The 19275-nt window shown below is 50.3% G+C and overlaps 1 protein-coding gene across 1 annotated transcript in view; it reads right to left on the bottom strand.

Moving 5' to 3' along the window:
• Positions 1-19275, bottom strand: part of Pdia5 (protein disulfide isomerase family A member 5) — an 89085-nt gene that overhangs the window by 51280 nt on the left and 18530 nt on the right. Inside the window, exons 2-6 of the mRNA XM_028752280.1 lie at positions 14399-14525; positions 12138-12225; positions 4532-4615; positions 4202-4247; positions 699-791 (exon numbers count right to left, since the gene is read on the bottom strand). Of these exons, the coding sequence (XP_028608113.1) occupies positions 699-791; positions 4202-4247; positions 4532-4615; positions 12138-12225; positions 14399-14525 (438 nt within the window). The remainder of the gene's footprint in view (positions 1-698; positions 792-4201; positions 4248-4531; positions 4616-12137; positions 12226-14398; positions 14526-19275) is intronic.

Genomic DNA, 19275 nt, shown 5'->3' with positions numbered 1-19275 from the left:
TCTAAAAAAAAAAAAAAAAAAAAAAAAAAAAAAAAAAAAAATAAAACCACAAAATCCCCGCCGGGGGGGGGGGGGGGGGGGGGCGTTACTGCCTACCTCAGACCACATGTAATCTAAAGATAGCACTTGTTGTCACCCACAATATGAAGGCATGGCTATATAAACAAATGCCATAACAATGAGATCTGAGGCTATACAGAAGCACATGCAGTCAGGAAGGCTGAGGTTCAGACTAATTACAGCTTTGTTTAAGTCATCAAGAACTAATGAACACAAACAAGGCTCACCCCTCCATCCTCACATCCAGCCAACTCTGAAAATGCAGCTTAAGAAGGTAAAGAATTTGCTCAAAGTTACACATGACTCCGGAAAGGGAAAGGGAGGACGGGGGGACCCAAACTGATCCCAGCAACATTTGCCTTACACAGTAAGGAAGCAATTAGTCTACTCTTCCAAGGAACATCTAAACATGTTAAAAAATATTCAATAAGGCAGTGGAGAATGGAGACTTCTCGAGTGGTCATCTAGAAGCACCCGTTAGCTGTGGTATGGAGCCAGAGCTGACCATCAAATAGTAGGGTCCTGGTCCCATTCAGATTGAGGAAAGGGCACATGGGCTCACTCCAGGGATCCTCCCCTCAGGACAGCCAGGTCCTAGGAGGCTCTAGCATCCGCAGAACTAATGGGGAATAGATTACCTTCTCACTGTCAATGTGCACGACATCTTTGGCTCCAGGATCTTCTTCCCACAGTGGGGGACCTTTAGGGTCCTTCAGAAAGGCCACTATTGACTAAGAGAGAACAAAAGAAAAAAAAAGGACTTTAGTTAGGAAATGGGAGAGGTGGCAGACCCAGAAACCTACTCTGTTACCTGTGGAGATATCCAGGCACACTGAGTGCCAGTCACGAGACTGCAGGTGGCACTTGCTTGGAAGGTGAAATGAAATTTCTTGTCTGTGGACATTACCACTAAGTGACCCAAAATTTATCCCCAGCACTTCCCCCACAGTACCACTGGTCAGCTGACTGGGCCACACACCTCTACCTTGTCCCTTGAGACAATAAGCTGGCTTCCTCAGCGAAGACAACCCCACGCTTCACCTACAAATCACCCCCCATGCCCATCCCTGAAGCCTTTCAGCTCAACTGAACAAAGGCTTCCACGCTTCTATGTGAGAGAGACATCCTTCCAGAGCCGTAAGCCCTTCCACAGTCAGTGTCCTAGGCAAGTAACCACAGCACTCAGCACTGGCTGGGGAAATCACGTTCTACCCTGCTAAGCAAGCCAGCTTTAGAGACTGGTTAGTGTGAGCCGGTAGGGCCCAGGCTAGGAAACACCAGGCCAGGCTCCTGCCCACCACCAGTGGCCAGGTGAATGCTGTGACCCTTCTTTCCCTGGATCCTTCTGGGTCAGTGTAATGGTGCTAAAAAGCCTGGCTGGGCTTCATTAGGAGACGAACTATTGGCTCCAAGGGGAGAAGGATAACCAGCTGCTCTCCGCACTATCCTACCCATAGCACTTTCCTCTCAGTCTGGGAAATGATGTTCAAGGTTGGTGAGAACCAGGAAAGGGTGCCAGAAACAGGCCACACCCATCCCACTCATGGCTGAGGGAAAGTGCATCCTGGGTCATCACACAACGATCATCAAGAGTCCCAATCTGATGAAGCAAGGTTGCTTATTGGGGAGAGTTGGAAAGCTGCCTCACTAAGAGCTCTGGTTGCTTTCCCAGAGGACCCCAGTGTGATTTCCAGCACCCACATGGCAGGTGACAACAATTTGTAACTCCAGTTCCAGTGGATCTAACACCTTTCTCTAGCCTCCATGGGCACTGCCTACACAGACATGGAATGCAAGTAAAATAAGATTAAAAAAAAGAGATGTTTTTATTTCAGTCAACATTATCAAGCTCCAGTGAGTAGATACTAAGCTTGGGGCTGGGGAGGAGGGAGAGAATACACAAAGAAGGAAGTCTGAGGGGAGGGGCAAACACCCGTTAATGAGGTTAGCCCACCCACTGGCCACAGAGGACCTTGATGGGGCTTATCATCTCTGGAGCCTCCTATGTGGAAGGGGTTACTGTGGGGAAATGGGGGATGTTTTTAGAAGGTCTCATCCCTGTGGCACTTCCAGTCTGCCCAAATGGAATCGTGAAGTCTCTCCTAGCAGGAGAAGGACAGCCATCTTGCCACTGCAAAAGTCAGATCTACTCTTCCTTGACCCCTTGCAAACTTCATCAGGACAAAGTACGGCAAATGGAATGGAGGTGCCTTTCCAAAGCCTATCCTTATCACAGCTACAGAGGCACCTGCCCATCTGAGATGGGAAAGAGGTGCTAATGGGTGCCCACCTGCCTGCTATTCCAGAAATATCTGGTATGGGTCTTCTCAATCTTGAGTACACAAAATGGACCCATGTTCAGGAAGTCTGGACCACCTTACTATATGCATCCCACAACCTGCTCACCCCCACCCAACAAAAGGATGATATAGATAAAGGAAACAGAGCAGTCTTGCTAGAAACCTGGTGTTTGCATGAGTGTCATGGGTATCATTTTCCTTTAACTGATGCTCAACACCACCTATGGGTTCTTTCCACACTGAAAGGAGATAACATGGGAATCAGCACCTGAGAGCCCACCCTGTTACAAGAACATCACTAGCTGGATGCTCAGAATCCAGATAATCAGAGTAAATGCTATGCCTTCCCTGCCCTAGAGAAATCCAGGGACTCTGCCCTGGTCTCTCTTGACCCTATGAGTTTTGAGCTCCTATGACTATGGCTGCTCATACCGAAACCAAAGTCTTCCACCTTGCACAATGCTCGGCTTACTTCTCCAATCTGTTGGCTGATGCAGAAGTAGATACTCCCTATATACAGAACTGTGATAGAGACCACTCTGCCCCCTACACCAGATACTCCATGGCAACTGTCCCCGGACTTCTGGCTACTTCCCTGACACAGAGTTCTGGGTGGTACCATTCTGGCTCCATGACTCCAGGGGAGACTTTCCAGTGGTCCAAACAGAAACCAGCCTTTCTTTTATCAATGTGTGAATAATTCCCCCATCCTGCTTCCCAATCAAATTTTGCTGCTGGCAAACATGTGTTCTCTCTGTAAGAACATTAGCTTATGTTATAACACAGAATATATCTCCAAGTCTCTACATTGGAGTTATGAGAGTAAAGAATCAGGCAGGGAGCCCACAGAGCATCGGTGTTCAACCTGTGGGTCGTGACCCCTTTGGGGGGGGGTGAGATATCAGGTGTCCTGCATATCAGATATTTATATTACCATTCCCAACAGAAGGGAGCCGAGCACTGACAGCTACACAGACAGGTAAGCCGACAGAAACAACTGGAAAGAGATGTACACAGAGAAAGAGACAGGGCAGAGCGTGTGGCACAGTGGTAGAGAGACTACCTACTGGCCATGAGACCCTAGGTTCATTCCTCAGTGTGCAGAGAACAGAGACAGAGACAGGAGGTCAGAGATCAACCCTTGCCTGAGAAAAGGGGACTTCGAGAACCTGAGTTAAACTTAGGTTAGAACCAGATGAAATTCATGGCCCCAGCCAAGGCAGGTGATGACCTTGGACCAGAAGTAGCATACTGGTTTGCAGCAGAAGATGCAAGGATGAAACTGAAGCAACCATGAAGGCAGCAGAAAGACAGCTCTCTGTGACGAGCCATGTGGTACCTGCAGGTTTGGGACTTTACATCTCTTTATGTAGGCTTTCCACATACTCACAGATTGGACTGGAGCAGGGACACTAGGTGACCTCCACATCCCACCTGGAACAAGCCACATCAGCTTGAAGGTCCCAATGGGCCCCTATTCTTTCCTGGACAGGGTGTGCCCTTCGGCCTATGGGTAGCCACTGTGGATACCCTCATAGTGAGGAGATGCTTTTGAAGCAAAAGGAGACCTAGGTCTGTGGAGGAGGGGATCATGATATCACCTGCCTTGATAGACAAGTCCTAGACATTCACTAACAAGGCCTAGGGTATCCCTTGTGTCAACAGCTCTAAACCTGGCCTGATCCTCTGTTGACATCGATCAGTGTTAATGATAAGGACCCTTGGGAGGTCAGGAAGAGAGAGCCCTGTGCAACCTGTCCTTTCTCCTTTCAGGGAGACCTGCCAAGCTTTTGGTGTCCATTCAGGCTCCACCCTGCTGAGAAGGAGGGAGGCAAATTCACCTTCAGCGTCACAGCTCGGTCATATTGCATGTGAAACACACCATCCCTGTCAAATAGGAAGAAGAGACATTAACTTTAATATGCTTCAGCTAACATTCACTGTTCAGAATTCATTCTGTGTGTGTGTGTGTGTGTGTGTGTGTGTGTGTGTGTGTGTATGTGTGTGTATGTCTCTGTGTCTATCTTTCTTTCTAAAAAAATAATGGTAAGTACAGGGGGGACAATCATTCTGAAATAAACTAAATCTACCTAAAATCTGTTGTTCACTGAAACTACCAATAAAAGCTCTCAGCGCGCACTCTGAGGTTGGAAATGCCCACATGTACTTACTGGTAATGGAATAATTCAACCTTTTTGTCCTTTGGGCTGAGGTCAACTTTCATCTTCTTGCACAATTTTCTACTCTCTGCGTCACTGAAAAACAAAAATGTCGGGACCATTTATTACCTGAAGTCGGCCCATAGGTGTTGACAACAGAATCTGTTGGAGCTAAGCACAAGGCAGGTGACCTGGAATTCTTGGAAGCAATAGAAGTCCAGAAGACAGTGTGGCTCTGAGGGAACTGGAGAGTAACTAACTGGCAGATGTAGAGTCTGCACTGGTCAGGAGAGGAGGCGAGCGACAGGGAGAGGATGTGCTGCCTAAAGAGGCCTCAAGGATGGGTCCAGCCAGGGAAAAGCTGGGAGACTCAGGGGTACGGAGCTAGCTCGCTGTAGAGAGAAATACAAACCTCAAGCCAGGACCCTCCTAGTCCCAACTGATCAGGAAGCTGAGGCAAGAGAATTGCTTGAGCCCAGGAGTTCAAGACTATGGGGGGGATGGCCGTTCCACAACATGGTCTGTCACCTGGGGCAGTTTGAAATAAAGTCTAAACTTCTGCTTCCAAATCTGTGGACATGGTGCCTGAGCAAGATTTTGTTTTTGAGGCTCTGAACATGTGCCACCTGCTATCAGCCATCTGTCTGGGAAAAGGGAATGTCCTGCCATGTTGGAGGAGTGCTGGAATCTGTTAAAAAGCCAGGAAGAAGAGCAGTGCTTTGGTTAGAGAAGCCTTTCCATGATATCTGAGAATACAGCAGGAATCCTTCTGGCAAGCAGTGCCTTTCAGGTGCCCATCGCTGTCCAGGAAGCACTCATGCACGACCTGATCTAACTGCGTATCCTTCCAGAGAGGCCAGTGAAGTCTCCAGGTGTGATCCCTGGACCAGCACTACCCAGGAACTCATTAGACATGCAAAGGCCCCAGCTCACCAGCCTTGCTACATCAAAGACTCTTGGGTATTTGAGCAAATGTGTCTTAACACCAGTCCTGGGAGATCCCGCTGTGTGCTGGAGTGTGGGAAGTACCAAGTGACAGCACCGGCCTGCACTGGTCCTTCTTCCTCTGCCTCCTTGTTCCAGGTACTTAGAGCCTCCCTGCTCTCGTCATCCTCAACGCACTATCCAAGCTTCCCTGCAACCAGTCAAAGGCAACCTGCTGTTCATTCACCCAGCACTCAGGCTGTCATTTTAGGGCCATGTCTCCAGGTCTAAATGGAATCAGTGAGAACATTCTGGCCATCAGACTTCCAGGACCACACAGCAGCAGTCTCCAGGGAAACTGTTTTGCCAGGTCTGGCAGCTACCTGTGGGAAGTCACTTCCTCTCCCACCTGTCTACACACCCCACTTCCACACACAGGCACACCAGCTTCCCACAGCTGGGCAGGAGCCCCGGAACAGATGGGCTCATTAAACAACCCGGCTCAAGTCTCCAAGCAATATCTTCAGCAGACAAGCAAAACTGCAGGCGCCGATGTAAGAGTGAGATTTCCGGGTTAAGAAAACACGTCTGTCTGGGTGGTGGCGGCTCACACCTTTAATCCCAGCATTCAGGAGGCAGAGGCAGGATTTCTAAATCCAAGCCCAGCCAGGTCTACAGAGTGAGTTCCAGGACAGCCAGTTTGAAAGAAAGAGCATGGGGGTGGGGGTGGGGGGAGACAAAGGAGAAAGGGAGGGAGGGAGGAAACATCTAGAAAAATGGAGGTGCAGGTGAGTGGAGATGCTCTGCCTCTCCTCACAAAGGAAGGGCAGGTAACAATATCATCATGGGGGGACATAGCTGGCAAAGGATTTGAAACAGCGAGTGTTAATAAGAAATGAGCTGAGTCTGGGACAGGTGAGCTGGACAGGTTGGCACAACACATCAGAAGGCAACCCACAGCATCTGGCCTAGAGCCTCTCGCCCTAGATCCTTGACTATGCTCTGCACACCTCTTCTGACAGCGGCCTTCTTGCTCTGGGTTTACCCTGGCCTTTGGGGAGTCGATGGAGAAGCTGAACTGACGAGGCCTGTGTGCCAAACAGCGGCAGATGAAGCAGCCTCCCCTGTGCTGAGTTAAGTCCCTAGGAAAGAGGGCCGTGCTCAGGATATTTAAGACCATCCCTGACACTGCTCGTCCATCCGTCCATCCAGTTGGTTGGGTTCTACTCTGTTCAACCGTTTCTTTGATCACCCTCCCATCACTAAGTGGGACAAGTGCTTTGGCTGCCATGTGAGCTCCTAAGCCCAGTCCCAGCCCAGACAGCGGGGCCTGAAGTCTTCACAAAAGATAGGAAAGGAGGATAGGCCCCGGGGCAGTCTACCTCCAAGTCCTTGTCCACTCTGCTGAAACCTAGGCCATGGAAGAGACCCAGAGTCGCAAAAACTACTCAGGAGGATAATGGGGAGCATAGGAGCACCCCATCTCTTCCTTGGTATGGTCTTGAGGCCTAGGCCCTAGCTTGCAGTAAACAAATATATCTATCTCTATCTCAGGGCTCCTGTTGCAGACTACACAACCCCCTCCCTCAGGTTGTGTGACACTGCCCAAAGGCCCTCTCCTCTCCTCTGCCTCCTACATATTCTGCCAGAGAATGGGACAAGGGTGGCTTCCCTCATGCCCTAGCATCCCAGCCTCCCTTCCCCCACTGTCTCTCTCCACTGCACTAATAACCTCTGACCACTTGTCTCTACCAATTCCCCATCAGAAAGGTTTGCCCCCTAAAGGCAAGGCCTTGCCTTCACTCACAGCTGCAGCTCAGGGTCACCAGAGCAGCTGGCACACGGTGGCATTCAAACAATAACCCGACTGGAATGAGAGATGAATGAAAGATGCTAACTTGGAGCTGCTCAGACAAGGCCCTGCATGAACTTCAAGCTTCCTGGACACCAGGAATCCTGCCCGGTGACTAATCCTGAGGGGGCTCCCTCAGCTCTCTGCCCTCTCCCCGACAATCCCGTCTCTTAAAGAGTGTCTAAGTATGCACGTGAGCATGTACTAATTGTGAAGCTCAGACAGTAGAAGTCATAAGAGTTCAGGAAGGGAAGAAAATTACCCATGTGAGGGACTTAAAAGGATCTGAGTTGAGAGATTAAGAACAATTAATTGATCCACTGCCTCCCCCCCCTCCTCCAGCTCGTGACTGAGGCTCTAGGGAAAAAGGAGACAAAGGCAGAGAAATGAGCTGCTTTGCCCGAAGTCCCAGAGAGTCAGGCTCTCCTCTGGCTGGCAGGAACCAGCTACCAGGCTGCAGGGCAGCATCAAGACCACACACCATCTCTCTCTACTTCGGTTGGCTCTCTACCTTCCCTACAAAGAATGAGAAGAGGGCGGATCACAGAGGCCTATGCACACCCTCATCCCATATCCCACACCCCAAGAGACATGTACAAGTGGGGGAGGGGCTGCTAGTCTGGGTGGCTTTTTCGGGTATGGGGTACCATGCTGATTAGATGGTTTAAAGTGAGGAATCAGACTCAGGGTGAGAGTAAGGAGAGAGAAGGTGCTGGGGACGAAGAGGAGGCATTATTGGATCTTTCCAAATCTGTGGCCTGACCCTGTCCTAGGAGATGGCTTATCGGCTAGCCAGCGTGTGGCTCTAGATCTGGCTCCAGCAGCAGGCAGGACATTCAATGAAGTCTGAGCTGCGAAAGGTAGGATAAGATGAGAGTGACTACCAGATGCCAAACAAGGATGAGGGGTCGCGGGGGGACAATGAGGAGACAGCTGTAGAGCAGTCTTGGAGCAGTTAAAGCTTAAATATGCAAAGACCTGGGTAGGACAGAGAACTCTCCCATGACGGAGACTCTGAGAACAATCCCGATTGGCAGGTCTCTTTGGGGATACGGGTTTGATGCTGTACTAAGAACCCACAGTGAGAAGACTGTGGCTTCTCCTCCCAGGTGGTCCATGGTCCCCTTTCCACCTGTCCAGACCTAAGGCAGTGGTTCTCAGCCTGGGGGTGGCATATCAGACACCCTACACATCAGATATTTACGTTATGATTCATAACAGTAGTAAATGTACAGTTATGAAGTAGCTATAAAAATAATTTTATGGTTGGGGGGTCACTACAACATGAGGGACTGTGTTAGAGGGTCGTGGCCTTAGGAAGGTGGAGAGCCACCAGTCTAAGGCTTCGCTCCTCAGTGAGAACTTACTTCCCAAATGCACACCGTATGGCAGAAGATACCTGAAGCCACAAAACAAGCATGGCACTTCCTTTGGGAGTCTATTTTTCTCCCATGGGAAGTAACATTTGCCCTGCTTAGGCAAGAAGGTAGAAATGCAAAATTTAAATAATTCTTACAAGAAAATGTAAGGCTTCAAAATACATTCCACCTGCCCTGGCAGGCCCACAGTCTGGCATCTGGGGAGCCATTACTGCTTCAGGAAAATCAAGCAGATGGGAAAAGGGAAGAAAGGGAATATGGTTAGGCAGTGGCTGTACACTCCAGGGAAAGCAAGTGGGCAACAGGTGAGGGGAGAGCCTGCCCACAGAGCTCATGTACCAGGCCTAGTGTCTGTCGCTGGCTCCAGTTCAGCCTCCAAGATGGCAGTTCCACACAAGGCCCCATCCCAGTGCCACACCAGGCCCCAGTGTACCACAGAGCTAGCTACTAGCCCTCACATGTGGCCCAGTGCATAGCTACCCCCAGCCTACCAAGCAGCTGTGGAGGTAGGAGCTGAGAGGGAGAGGGGGAAGGGAGAAGTGACAAACCCATAGACAGGATCCACGCGCTCAAGTAATGGCCAGGGACTAGGAGAAACCTCAACAGAGGAGCACGTGAGCACTAGCAGGTGTGTGTGCGGAAAGGGCAAGGGAAGAGGCAAGAAAATCAGAGTGACAGAATTAACTATTTTTGGAAGGAACAAAAGAGATCCATGGGAGCAGCAGAGACTCAGCTCCTCTCTGGGAGTAAACTGCCAAGGAAGAGAAAGGAGGGGACAGAGGAAAGACGGCACCTCAGCATGTCAGATAGGAGAGGCGACCCAGAATGGGAGGAGGCCCCACAGACCCGACTCTGGCACTGGAAGGCACACGCTCACCAGACAGTAAATAGCACACCAAGCTGACAACTTTGGGCATTTTCTGAACCAGATGATTTTTGGAATGAGGGCAATTTGAAAGCTCCTATTGTACATTTCATGCGTGGTTATGACGTGGTCCAAAGCAAGGTGGTGATGTGCAGAGGTCCTACAGAGGGACTCAAAGCCAGGTCCCCTGCCCCGCAGTTGTACAAAATCCACCACTACACTCCACAGCAACCTCCAGTTCACACTCTTCCTGTCTCAGCATCCTGAGTACTGGTATTACAGGTGTGTACCACATGTCCAGCTCACCGCACACTCCTAAAGAACAGAGCAAAGCATGCTACGGACTGGGGCTGACCTCCACACCCAACTGCTCTTCAGGGGGAGGGGCTCCTTCCCCAGAGCCAAGGCAGGAAGTCTAGCTGGGGAGACTGAGACGGGAACCTCAGCAGAACTTAACTGTGGGGTGGCTGGTGAACCATCTGATGCTTCATAGCAGTACTCAAAAAGAGGAACACTGGCTCCAGGCCGCTTCCTCCCTCCTCAGCAGATAGTACCAGAAAGCCATCTCAAAACACTTCTGCTAGTAACAGGAGGGTCTCATCCTCAAACTCAGACACAGACAGGTTGCATGTGGGAGAAAGCTGATGTCTAGGCTCCCATGCAGTCCACGTGGTGAGCACCTTAAGAATTCACAGGGTACGTTCTAAAGACTAGAAAGGGGTATGAGTAGGCACAGGGCAGAAGCCAGCTCATCCCTTGGGTTCTTGTCTAACAGCAGTCCCTGAGACCTACCACTCAGGGTGGCTTATAGGGATCCGAACCCCAGCACTGTCCCTTGGGCTGTTATGGGAAGAGTCAGTAGGCAGTACTCAGAACCCCAGCACTGTCCCTGGGGCTGTTAGGGGAAGAGTCAGTAGGCAGTACTTTGCCTCCAATCCCAAACACAGACCCAGATATCCGAGCTTTGCCATAATCTATCTACTTGGCTAAACTACTTTAAAGCTCTTTAACATTTGAGATTGTACTTCCTCTTACAAGGATAAATCTGATAAACACAGAGGCAACAGCTGGACCAGTCCTGCCTCTTGAACAAGGTGCCTTTACTAAGCCCTAACCTACCTCCGCCTAGAGCACAATTCTAGAATATTAAATTCACAGGATTGCGAGAATGCCAGACACACAGATTACAATTTTGTCCTAATCTCTAAGTTTATCTGGCTTCAGCCACTGACCTCAGGCCCCACTAGCTGAGGTATCTTGCTCTGGAGGTTCCATAGTCCCTCCAGAAGCAGGACGCTCATCCCCACAGGCAGCGCTTTGGGAGCCATGGTGCAGGGAGGCCTGGCAGGGAAAGCCAGGGCAGCATGAGTACGTGACCATCTCAGGTCTTTGCCTCACTCCGTGAACATCACTGCCTCTGCAAAGGTTTCCTTGGCCTTTCCAGCCGTGTGTACTGACTGCCTCTTGGATATGGAGCCTATTTACAGCATTGCTCACTTGACAGCCTAAGCCCTGGCTCCTGTGTCTGCTTCTTCCTCACACGCTGCACCCCTAGAAGGCACAGCTATTCATCTGGGAATCCTCAAAGCACATAGTAAGTGCTTGGTAAAAGATAATGGATAGACCTGGGGGGAAGAGCCACTACATCAAAGCTCTTCCACTCACTCCTGGTACCTCTAAGCCTCTTAAGAATGCCCTACAATAAGGCTCCATCAGCTTGGCAAAAGCACTGTTATCTTCAGATATGGACAATTCCAAAGTGTCCTCTGATAGATTTTGTCATTTGCCCAGTGACATGGAGCACTGCTAGTAAAACGGGGGTGACAGAGACACCTGAAAGGTAGCAGTACTGTCAAGCCAACTATAAACTAGAGAGTTAACCAATGGCTGAGACCTCAGTAGCTGCCCAGTGAGCAGTCAGTGTTGGCATGAATCTGGAGGCAGGAGGCTAGACACATGCACCCGTCCACATGCATGCACACCTTCCCATACATGCCTCTCCTGTGCCATTCTCTCTCCTCTGCAGCTTAAGTCAGTGTGTACCAACACTGCATTTCCATCAGTCATTTAGGACTCAGAAGAGCAAGAAGGTTACTCTTGCCTAGGGCTCACAAACTTACTTAACCGGCACAGGCCTGAGCCAGCCTCAGGGTCACGGCAGTCTAGTCTGGTGGCCAGCTGACTACACTATACTGTAGGAGTGAGAAGGGCCTGGACTGGAGGTGAAGCTCATGGCACACAGCTATTGCTGCAGACCTACTACGAGTCAAGTGGGTGGCCCTGAAAACCACCCGTGTCTGGAATCAAAGCTCCTTTTTTCCAATGGGGAAGACTCCCTCTGCCTTACCACCCTCTGAGAAGACAAATAAAGCAATATACAGGACATAAAAGAAAGAGAGAACTTCAAGAAAATGAGAAGAAAGGAGTCCATGGAATGGGAAGACAGGGGTGGAGAGCCAAGCCTTCCCTCTGTGAGGCAGAAGTGATCCCATGTTACCTCAGGGATCTCTCTACCATACTTTCTCTTCTGCCCCAGCCACCAGAGGCCCCAAGCATACCCCTGCCCCAGCCAGTATGCCCTGTGTCCCCAGTACATACCCACAGTCCACCCAGCAGATGGTGCCTTGTCCTTTCACTGTCTGGGCCACAGTGGACAGTAGCTTGAGATGACTTTCAGCTGCCACCTCTGTGAAAGAAAGATCAAATGTTTTGTGTCCAGGGGCTCTGGACCACGGGCAGGGTGGTGGTGAGCACAAGAGTCCCTCTTTGGTCTGAGTGTCAATTTCCGGGTGTCTGGACAGAGCTGGATAGTTACTGTTGACTAGCAGGGTCCTGTGGGTAAGTTTCTAGATCAGGATTTCAACTCTGCTGGTCTACTTTTGCCGGTCTACTGAAGGGTGTTTAGGGTGTTTACAGCTGGTGTTTGATAACTGTACCTGGCAGACTCTCAGTCACATCCTCCTTACAAGCCTGTGAACTCACTCAAAGGGCCCAGCAGGCAGATCCTGGTGAACAACGATCTGCTGCCTTGTCTTGCCCCAAACCCCAAGATATACCCCAAAGCCAAGCAGAAGTGATATCTGAATTATGTGCCTCTGAGGCACTCCTCTTCCAGGGTGGAAACAGAAGCTGTCTGTGAATACAAAGCATGCTGAGCCTTTCACAGATACCAACAATAAGCAACGCTTAAGAAACATGCTCAGAGTCATTCAGAGGAGGCATTCCCAGGAAACCCCAGCCAGGGCAGCAGGAGGCAGCAAACCACTGAAGCAGGGAAGCCATTGTTCCACTGTGCACACCAGTGGGGTGGGGGTGGGGGTGAGGATTAAGAGGAACAGTATAAACTACCCCACCATGGGGAGGGAAACGCTGCTTGGACAGATGGGAGGAGGGAGAGAAAATCCACTATAGGCCAGAGTGTGGGGCAGTAAGCATGGACAAGATGCAGGAAGTGAAGCCACCACCCAGGCCCTACCCCAGCACGCTGGGGCAGCACAGGGGCTATACTTCCAACAAAATGAACAAAGGTGGGGACAGGTAAGGAGCAAAGTGATGGTCAGGCTCTCCCTTCATTAGTGACCCCTCAACTCCATCACTAACCCCAACTTCCCACTCTCCAACTCCGCCAGACTTCTGTTTCAGGCCTGTGCTGGTTCCGAAGCCATGACTGCAGAGCTAGCCCACTTTTCCCTAGACTCTGAAGAAATGGGATGTAGAGATGCCATATGGGACTGGCTCTGCCACCAGGAGTGGCTGGCCTCAAGTGTCATGCCTTCTTATCCCCGGTGACCTCATTTATAAATGGGAGACTATCTGACTGCTTGCACTGCCTCCCTTGTAGAAAGAAACGAATGAGACAGTCATAAATGGCCCCAGTCCCGGGACCTGTCCGAGAGAAGAATCAGCCCAGACCCAGCAGTTTACAAGGGAGTTACCCCAAAGAGTTTCTCCTAACAACCAGCCCAGACACAAGAAAAGCACCCAAACAGAGATTCCCATTGCCTCAGTTTCCCTACTTACAGAAAATCAGTGAACAGAGAGCTCAGTGAAAGTGCAGCCATACCCTCAGAAGCAGCATGGGGCAAGAAAGGCCATATGTCGTGAATGCTCAGAGGGTACAGCCTTTGCAGGGGACACACGGCCAAATCATCCATCAGCCCAGAGTACCAATGGGATCTGTGCAGGAGATGAGCTGCCAAGAGGATCTGTGCCCAGAACGAGCCTAGCCACTAGCTGCTGCGTCTCCAGGACCAAGAAACTTGGCATCCTCAGGAGCGGCAAAAACACTTAACTCTGCTGGAACCACAGCGACAGCCAGCCACTTGCCCTTCCCCAAAGTCACTGCCAAGAGCCAAGCAAACTGTCCATTGTACCCTTACCAGCCCAAGGTCAGAGGAGCGGCAGGTGGCTGCTCCTTCCTGGAAAGGTTGCTGGGTCTGAACTTGAGAGTCAACTCCAAAGTCAGTCTTGCATCTCACCCCATAGCAGGACACCCAGGGGTCAGGTAAGACCAGGACCACCTGCTCAGGTAAATGTCCACAGGCCTGGGACCAGTTCAACTGACAACAGGAGAGCCTGGTAGTTAATCTGCAGCTCCCGTGGAGCCTGTCCTGGCAGGGCTGGGGCATGTGGCTGGCAGGAAGTCAGAGTTCGTCCAGCACACACAGGCTCCTCTCTTGTCAGGCTAGGTAGGGGATTCAAAGTATTCTTCCCACAGGATGCTCATAAGAAGGAACTGCAATATGACCCCCAAAAGTAACCAAATATGCCTTCGAAGAAACCAAAGAATACTAACACCCACTCTGGTGCTCTCCCTCCCCTTCCCACCGCACCCTGATAGGTCTGGAGGGGCCACTTACCAGATTCCGAGTAAAGCACTAGCACATTATTGCGGGTCCTGAGAAGTTTCTTCAAGTCCTTAGGGTAGGAGATTCTCTCAATGAGGGAAGAGACCTTTGTAGAGGACAGCCATGTCGGCAGGACCACCTAAAGACCAAGTAGCCAAAGCCCATGAGTCTAACTTCTCTCTCTCTCAGGGTGCCCACAGACAATCCACCCAAAACACATGTTCTTTTCTTATCTGGAATTTAAAACATTTTTACTCATAAAGTTTTTCTTAGATAATTTCCCACCTGTACACAATGCACCCTGACTTCTCTCACCCCCACTGTCTCCCATAACCTTACCATCCTGACCCAACCCTTCCTCCCCACAAATCTCTCTTCACATTGGTTCATTTAATCTCTTGACTCACTAATTGACTTAGAGCATCTTTGTGGCTATGGGTTTAGAGATTTCCCTTGGATCCTTGTAGGCTTAGCAGTAGGTACGCATCTCCTGAAATAAATCAGTAACTCAGCAGTAAGTGGTAGGGTCTGCTAAACCTTATCCCTTCCACAGATGACTGCTGACAAGGCTTGCCTTATGAAAACATGTTCTTGTTGCCCTCCCAAAGTACCACACCTACCTCTTTACCTCTAGAGCTCCCACTTGGCCCACTCCAGTCCCCACCTCACCCACACCCTCTGTGGACTCTAGTGAGATTGCCTGGACTGTGCCCATACGTAATGCACTGCTACCCACAGACAAGAACTCTCTTAGAGAGTGATGTCTGCATACAAGGGCCACATGTGACAGTTTGAAAACTCCATCCCACCTAGAAGCACCGATGCACAGAACCCACAGGGAGTCATTGTCTCTCACACCCAGGATGGAATGGATGGGTCTGAGGCTAAGCTTTTCTCACTGGGCCAAACAATCACAGAGATCTGGCCAATGGAAAACAAGCCAAGTGGCCGGAGGTGGCAGCACACACCTTAAGCTCTGGCACTTGGGAGGCAGAGGCAGGTAAATCTCTGAGTCTGAGGACCAGCCTGATCTACAGAGAGAGTTCCAGGGCATCAAGGGCTACACAGAGAAACCCTGTCTTGAAAAACAACAAATAAACAAAACAAAACAAACAAAAGAACAAGCCAAGTGTCCCCATGCTCTTGGGAACTGGAGATGCCGGGTGCCTCTGCAGGCATGAGGAAGAGCGGACCAGAAGCAGAGCAGGATGGGGGAAGACAGGAGCAAGGAGGAGCTGTGAGGTAGATCTCCCAGGCCTGCTTATGTGGTGGCACAACACTGAAAAAAAGGAGATCCTAAAACAGCAGCTCCACCCATGACAGACCAGAGGCAAGAGCCTCCTGGCTGTCTGTCTGGAGAGCATGACCTTCAGAGTTCTCAGAAGTGTATCACCATATACCCAGCCATACCACCTGTCAATCAGGAGGAGCTCATCACACCAGCTGAAGATATCTCACGTGTGCGAAGTGCACCTACAACACACACTTTCTCAGAGAGTCATGGGAACCCACGCTCTTCTGAGACAAGAAATAAATGAAGGATGGGGGTCAGAGAACCTAGGAAACAAAGAACCCAGCACAGAGAGAGAGAGGATGTTCCATGTTGATGGTGAGGAGTGGGCCCAGGACACTGCCAGCAGGTGTGGTGGTTTGAATAGGAATGGCCCCATAGGCTTATATATTCGAAAACTTGGTCATTCAATGCTACTTGACAGGGATTAGGGGGTGTGGCCTTTTGGGTGGATGTGGCCTTGTTGGAGGAAGTGTGTCACTGGGGGTGGGCTTTGAGACACCAGAAGCTCAAGCCAGGACCAGTGTCTTGCTCTCTTCCTTCCGTCTGATGATCTGGATGAAGAACTCTCAGTACCTCTCCAGCACCATGTCTGTCTGAATCCCACCATCCATCCTGCCATGTGGATAAGGGATTAAACCTCTCCACTATAAGCCAGCCCTAACTAATTGCTTTCCTTTAGAAGAATTGTGGTAGTTATGGTGTCTCTTCACAGCAATGGAGCATCAAAGGAGACAACAGGCTACAAAGCAGCCAGCCGCTACAAGGTCAGAGGTCATAGAGAAAAGCCATGGACACAGGCCACTGGAGACCACAACCTGTCCTCTTCTATCCTGAGAGGAGTCTGAATTTCTTCCAGAAACATGCAAACAAGTAATCTAAATTTCTGATGTGTCCCACACCAGTCAAGCTATTTCCTCTTTGCCAACCAATGTCTTGAACTGTGTCTGGGCTTCGCCCCTCAAAAGCTAAGGTGACAGGCAATAGCCCTGAACCTTTCAAAGGCCCAGTGATTCACTTGTGTCATGGGGATGGTGACAGCTCCCTGTGAGCAGGGCTATGACACATGGGACTCCTTAAATGTGCTTTACAAAGTTATGAAGCACTCGAAGAGCATAACGTCTAATGCCCACCACCAGATCAATGGGGGAAGACAGAAACACAACCATACTCTAACAAGTTTCAATCGAATCTGCCACCAGAATCAGAGTTCCTTCTCCCCAGAGTAAAGCCTCCCAGGAGTCAACAACCTTGTCCCCTTGCCAGCCCTGCTCACCATGCCTGAGAAGCCACTGCTTTGTGCAGACCATCTTCAAAGCTCAGGAGAAAGTTCTTTCAGTGTTGACTACCACATGCCATCCCACTGCTGTAAGGGGGCTTATGAGCTGAACCCTAAAACATCCATGGTTCAGTGCACACACACAGCAGTGACTGAGAAAACAACTGGACAACATGGTGGAGAAACATGGCAACTTGCTGTTTAGCTTTCCCTCCTAAGAGAATATAGTCAGGAAACATACCTACACTGGCCAGGAATCCTCCCGAGCAGATCAGCCTCCCTGGGTCTGGCAGGCACCTGCCAGACAGCAGAAGTGCTATGGTCTTACTGACACAGCACCCATAGCTGAAACCATAGTAATCCCAATCTCCCACATACCTTGGCTTCCTTTATATAAATCCAGACAGTCCCTTAGGTCATCCAACCAAAGGTCACCTGAGATTAAACATGCCACCATCCAGCAAGTCACTAAAGCCTCTGGCTCAATGTTTACTGACACGGTAGAAGAGTTAAGCTTCTCTGAAAATACCCTGAGCAAATTGACTTTGCCTGAAATCCACCACCCAAGGAGAAGTTAGAGCTGGTACTGGTCCTTCCTAACAGCAGGCTTGCACAGACGTTTCTGTGAAGGGTCTGCAGCCTGACTGAGTCTTTATCCCTATTTAAGATTAAGAGCTCTAGAGGGCAAGATACTCTGAGTGTCTTCAGGAGCGCTTAATAAACACAACAAGTCACACCTCATAGAACATGTCACCAAGTGAACCCTTAATGGCTTTAAGAGGCACAATGATCATCCAGAATGGGGCTGATGAGGAAGGCAGATGGTTCTCTGACAGCCTAGAACTTGACAGTAGTCATCAAGGGAGTGGCAAGATGGACATCAGACTCATCTTCCCAGAACCCCAGAATTAGTGGCAGGTATAGAGGGACCAGCCAGCTGACTGAGCAGGTAAGAAAAGGGTCTATCCGGCCATCTCCAGTGACCAGTCACAGGAAAGCATAAGAAAAGAAAGTCTAAAACAGCTCCAAAGATATAACTGCAGCCAAACACGGGAGACAGACCAACGGTGGAGGCAGCTTTTTTTCTGGACTGAAGAAGATGGCAGTAGGCTAAGATTTCTGGGACCATGGCCAACAGACATGTGAAAAGGCACCCATGAACAACGTACGTCCTCCAAGCTAGAGGATGAGCCAGGAGGCAACTGAAGTTTCTATGATCTGAGCCAGAGAGGGGACAAGGGAGAAGCGCCCAGCCCAGGAAAAAGAATGGTGTTAGGAGCAGGGTTGAGACCTTACCCAGGGGTGAGACCGGAAGGGAAGACGGGCCAAGTAGGGAAAGGCTGGGAAAGCTCAGAGGCTGCCACAGTCTCTGGGAAAGCATGTTGAAGGAAAGGAAGGACTACAAGCCAGGATACTGAACAGTTATACCCAGTGCAAGAGCTGGGTAATAAAAGATGCAGCAAACAGGTATGTTGGTTAGAGGATCCCCACAGAGGAGAGGAAGCCTCTAGGTGCCTGTGGGCACAGAAGACTCAGGGCTTGCCTTGAGGCCTGACAGAGGAAACCCAACCAGAATGTCCAGACCACAGGGAACACAGGGAGATGTGGTACAAGCTAAGACTTCTAAGAAAGGGCCCCAAGACCTCACTCACCCTAACAAGCACCCACAGAGGCAGCCAGGAGGGAAGCCCTCCTCCTACCCCGTAAGGCCCCCTTTCCTCCAGCCACTTAACAGTCCATTTTCTCCTCTGTTTCCTCCGTTAACCTATCCAGCAGGCTCCTTCCTTTCCTTGACACAAGCTACAGTGAGCCTGGATCTCCTTTCCCAGACACCAGCAGACTCTGCTCCTTAAGTCACAACCCACAAACCTGCCTGATAATAATAACTACAGCTACAATAGCAGCGTTAATGGTGCCCAGATTATCTGATCCTCCACTGTGCTCCAGGGAGGAAAAGGCAGTGTTGGAGTGCTCCCAAAGCCAGCTGTGTCCCAGCCAGCACCAGTATAGTTCCTGAGTTTGGCTGGCCTTCACACTGGCAGTCAAGAACTCAAGAGCAAGAGGGGAGGAAAGATGACCTTTGCTCGCACCTAACTCCATGCACCTAACGCTCCATGCACTGAGGCTGCCGCTCAGCCCGTACTGTGCTGAGACCCATAAAACACTTCCCTGGGAGAACCTGATGGAGAACAGCGGTCCCCTTTTCTACTACAGAGGAGACCTTCCCCTCCACGCCAGATTCTGCTTGTACCAAAAGATCACCCCATCCCTTCAGCAGAACACAAGGCTTTCTTCAGGGCCCTGTGAAACCCTCATCCT

Source organism: Grammomys surdaster, unplaced genomic scaffold, assembly GCF_004785775.1.
Source record: "Grammomys surdaster isolate TR1022 unplaced genomic scaffold, NIH_TR_1.0 125889, whole genome shotgun sequence".
In the NCBI taxonomy this organism is placed as follows: domain Eukaryota; kingdom Metazoa; phylum Chordata; class Mammalia; order Rodentia; family Muridae; genus Grammomys; species Grammomys surdaster.
Note: the sequence above shows the minus strand (reverse complement) of the source record. Positions and strands in the feature narration are given on the sequence as shown.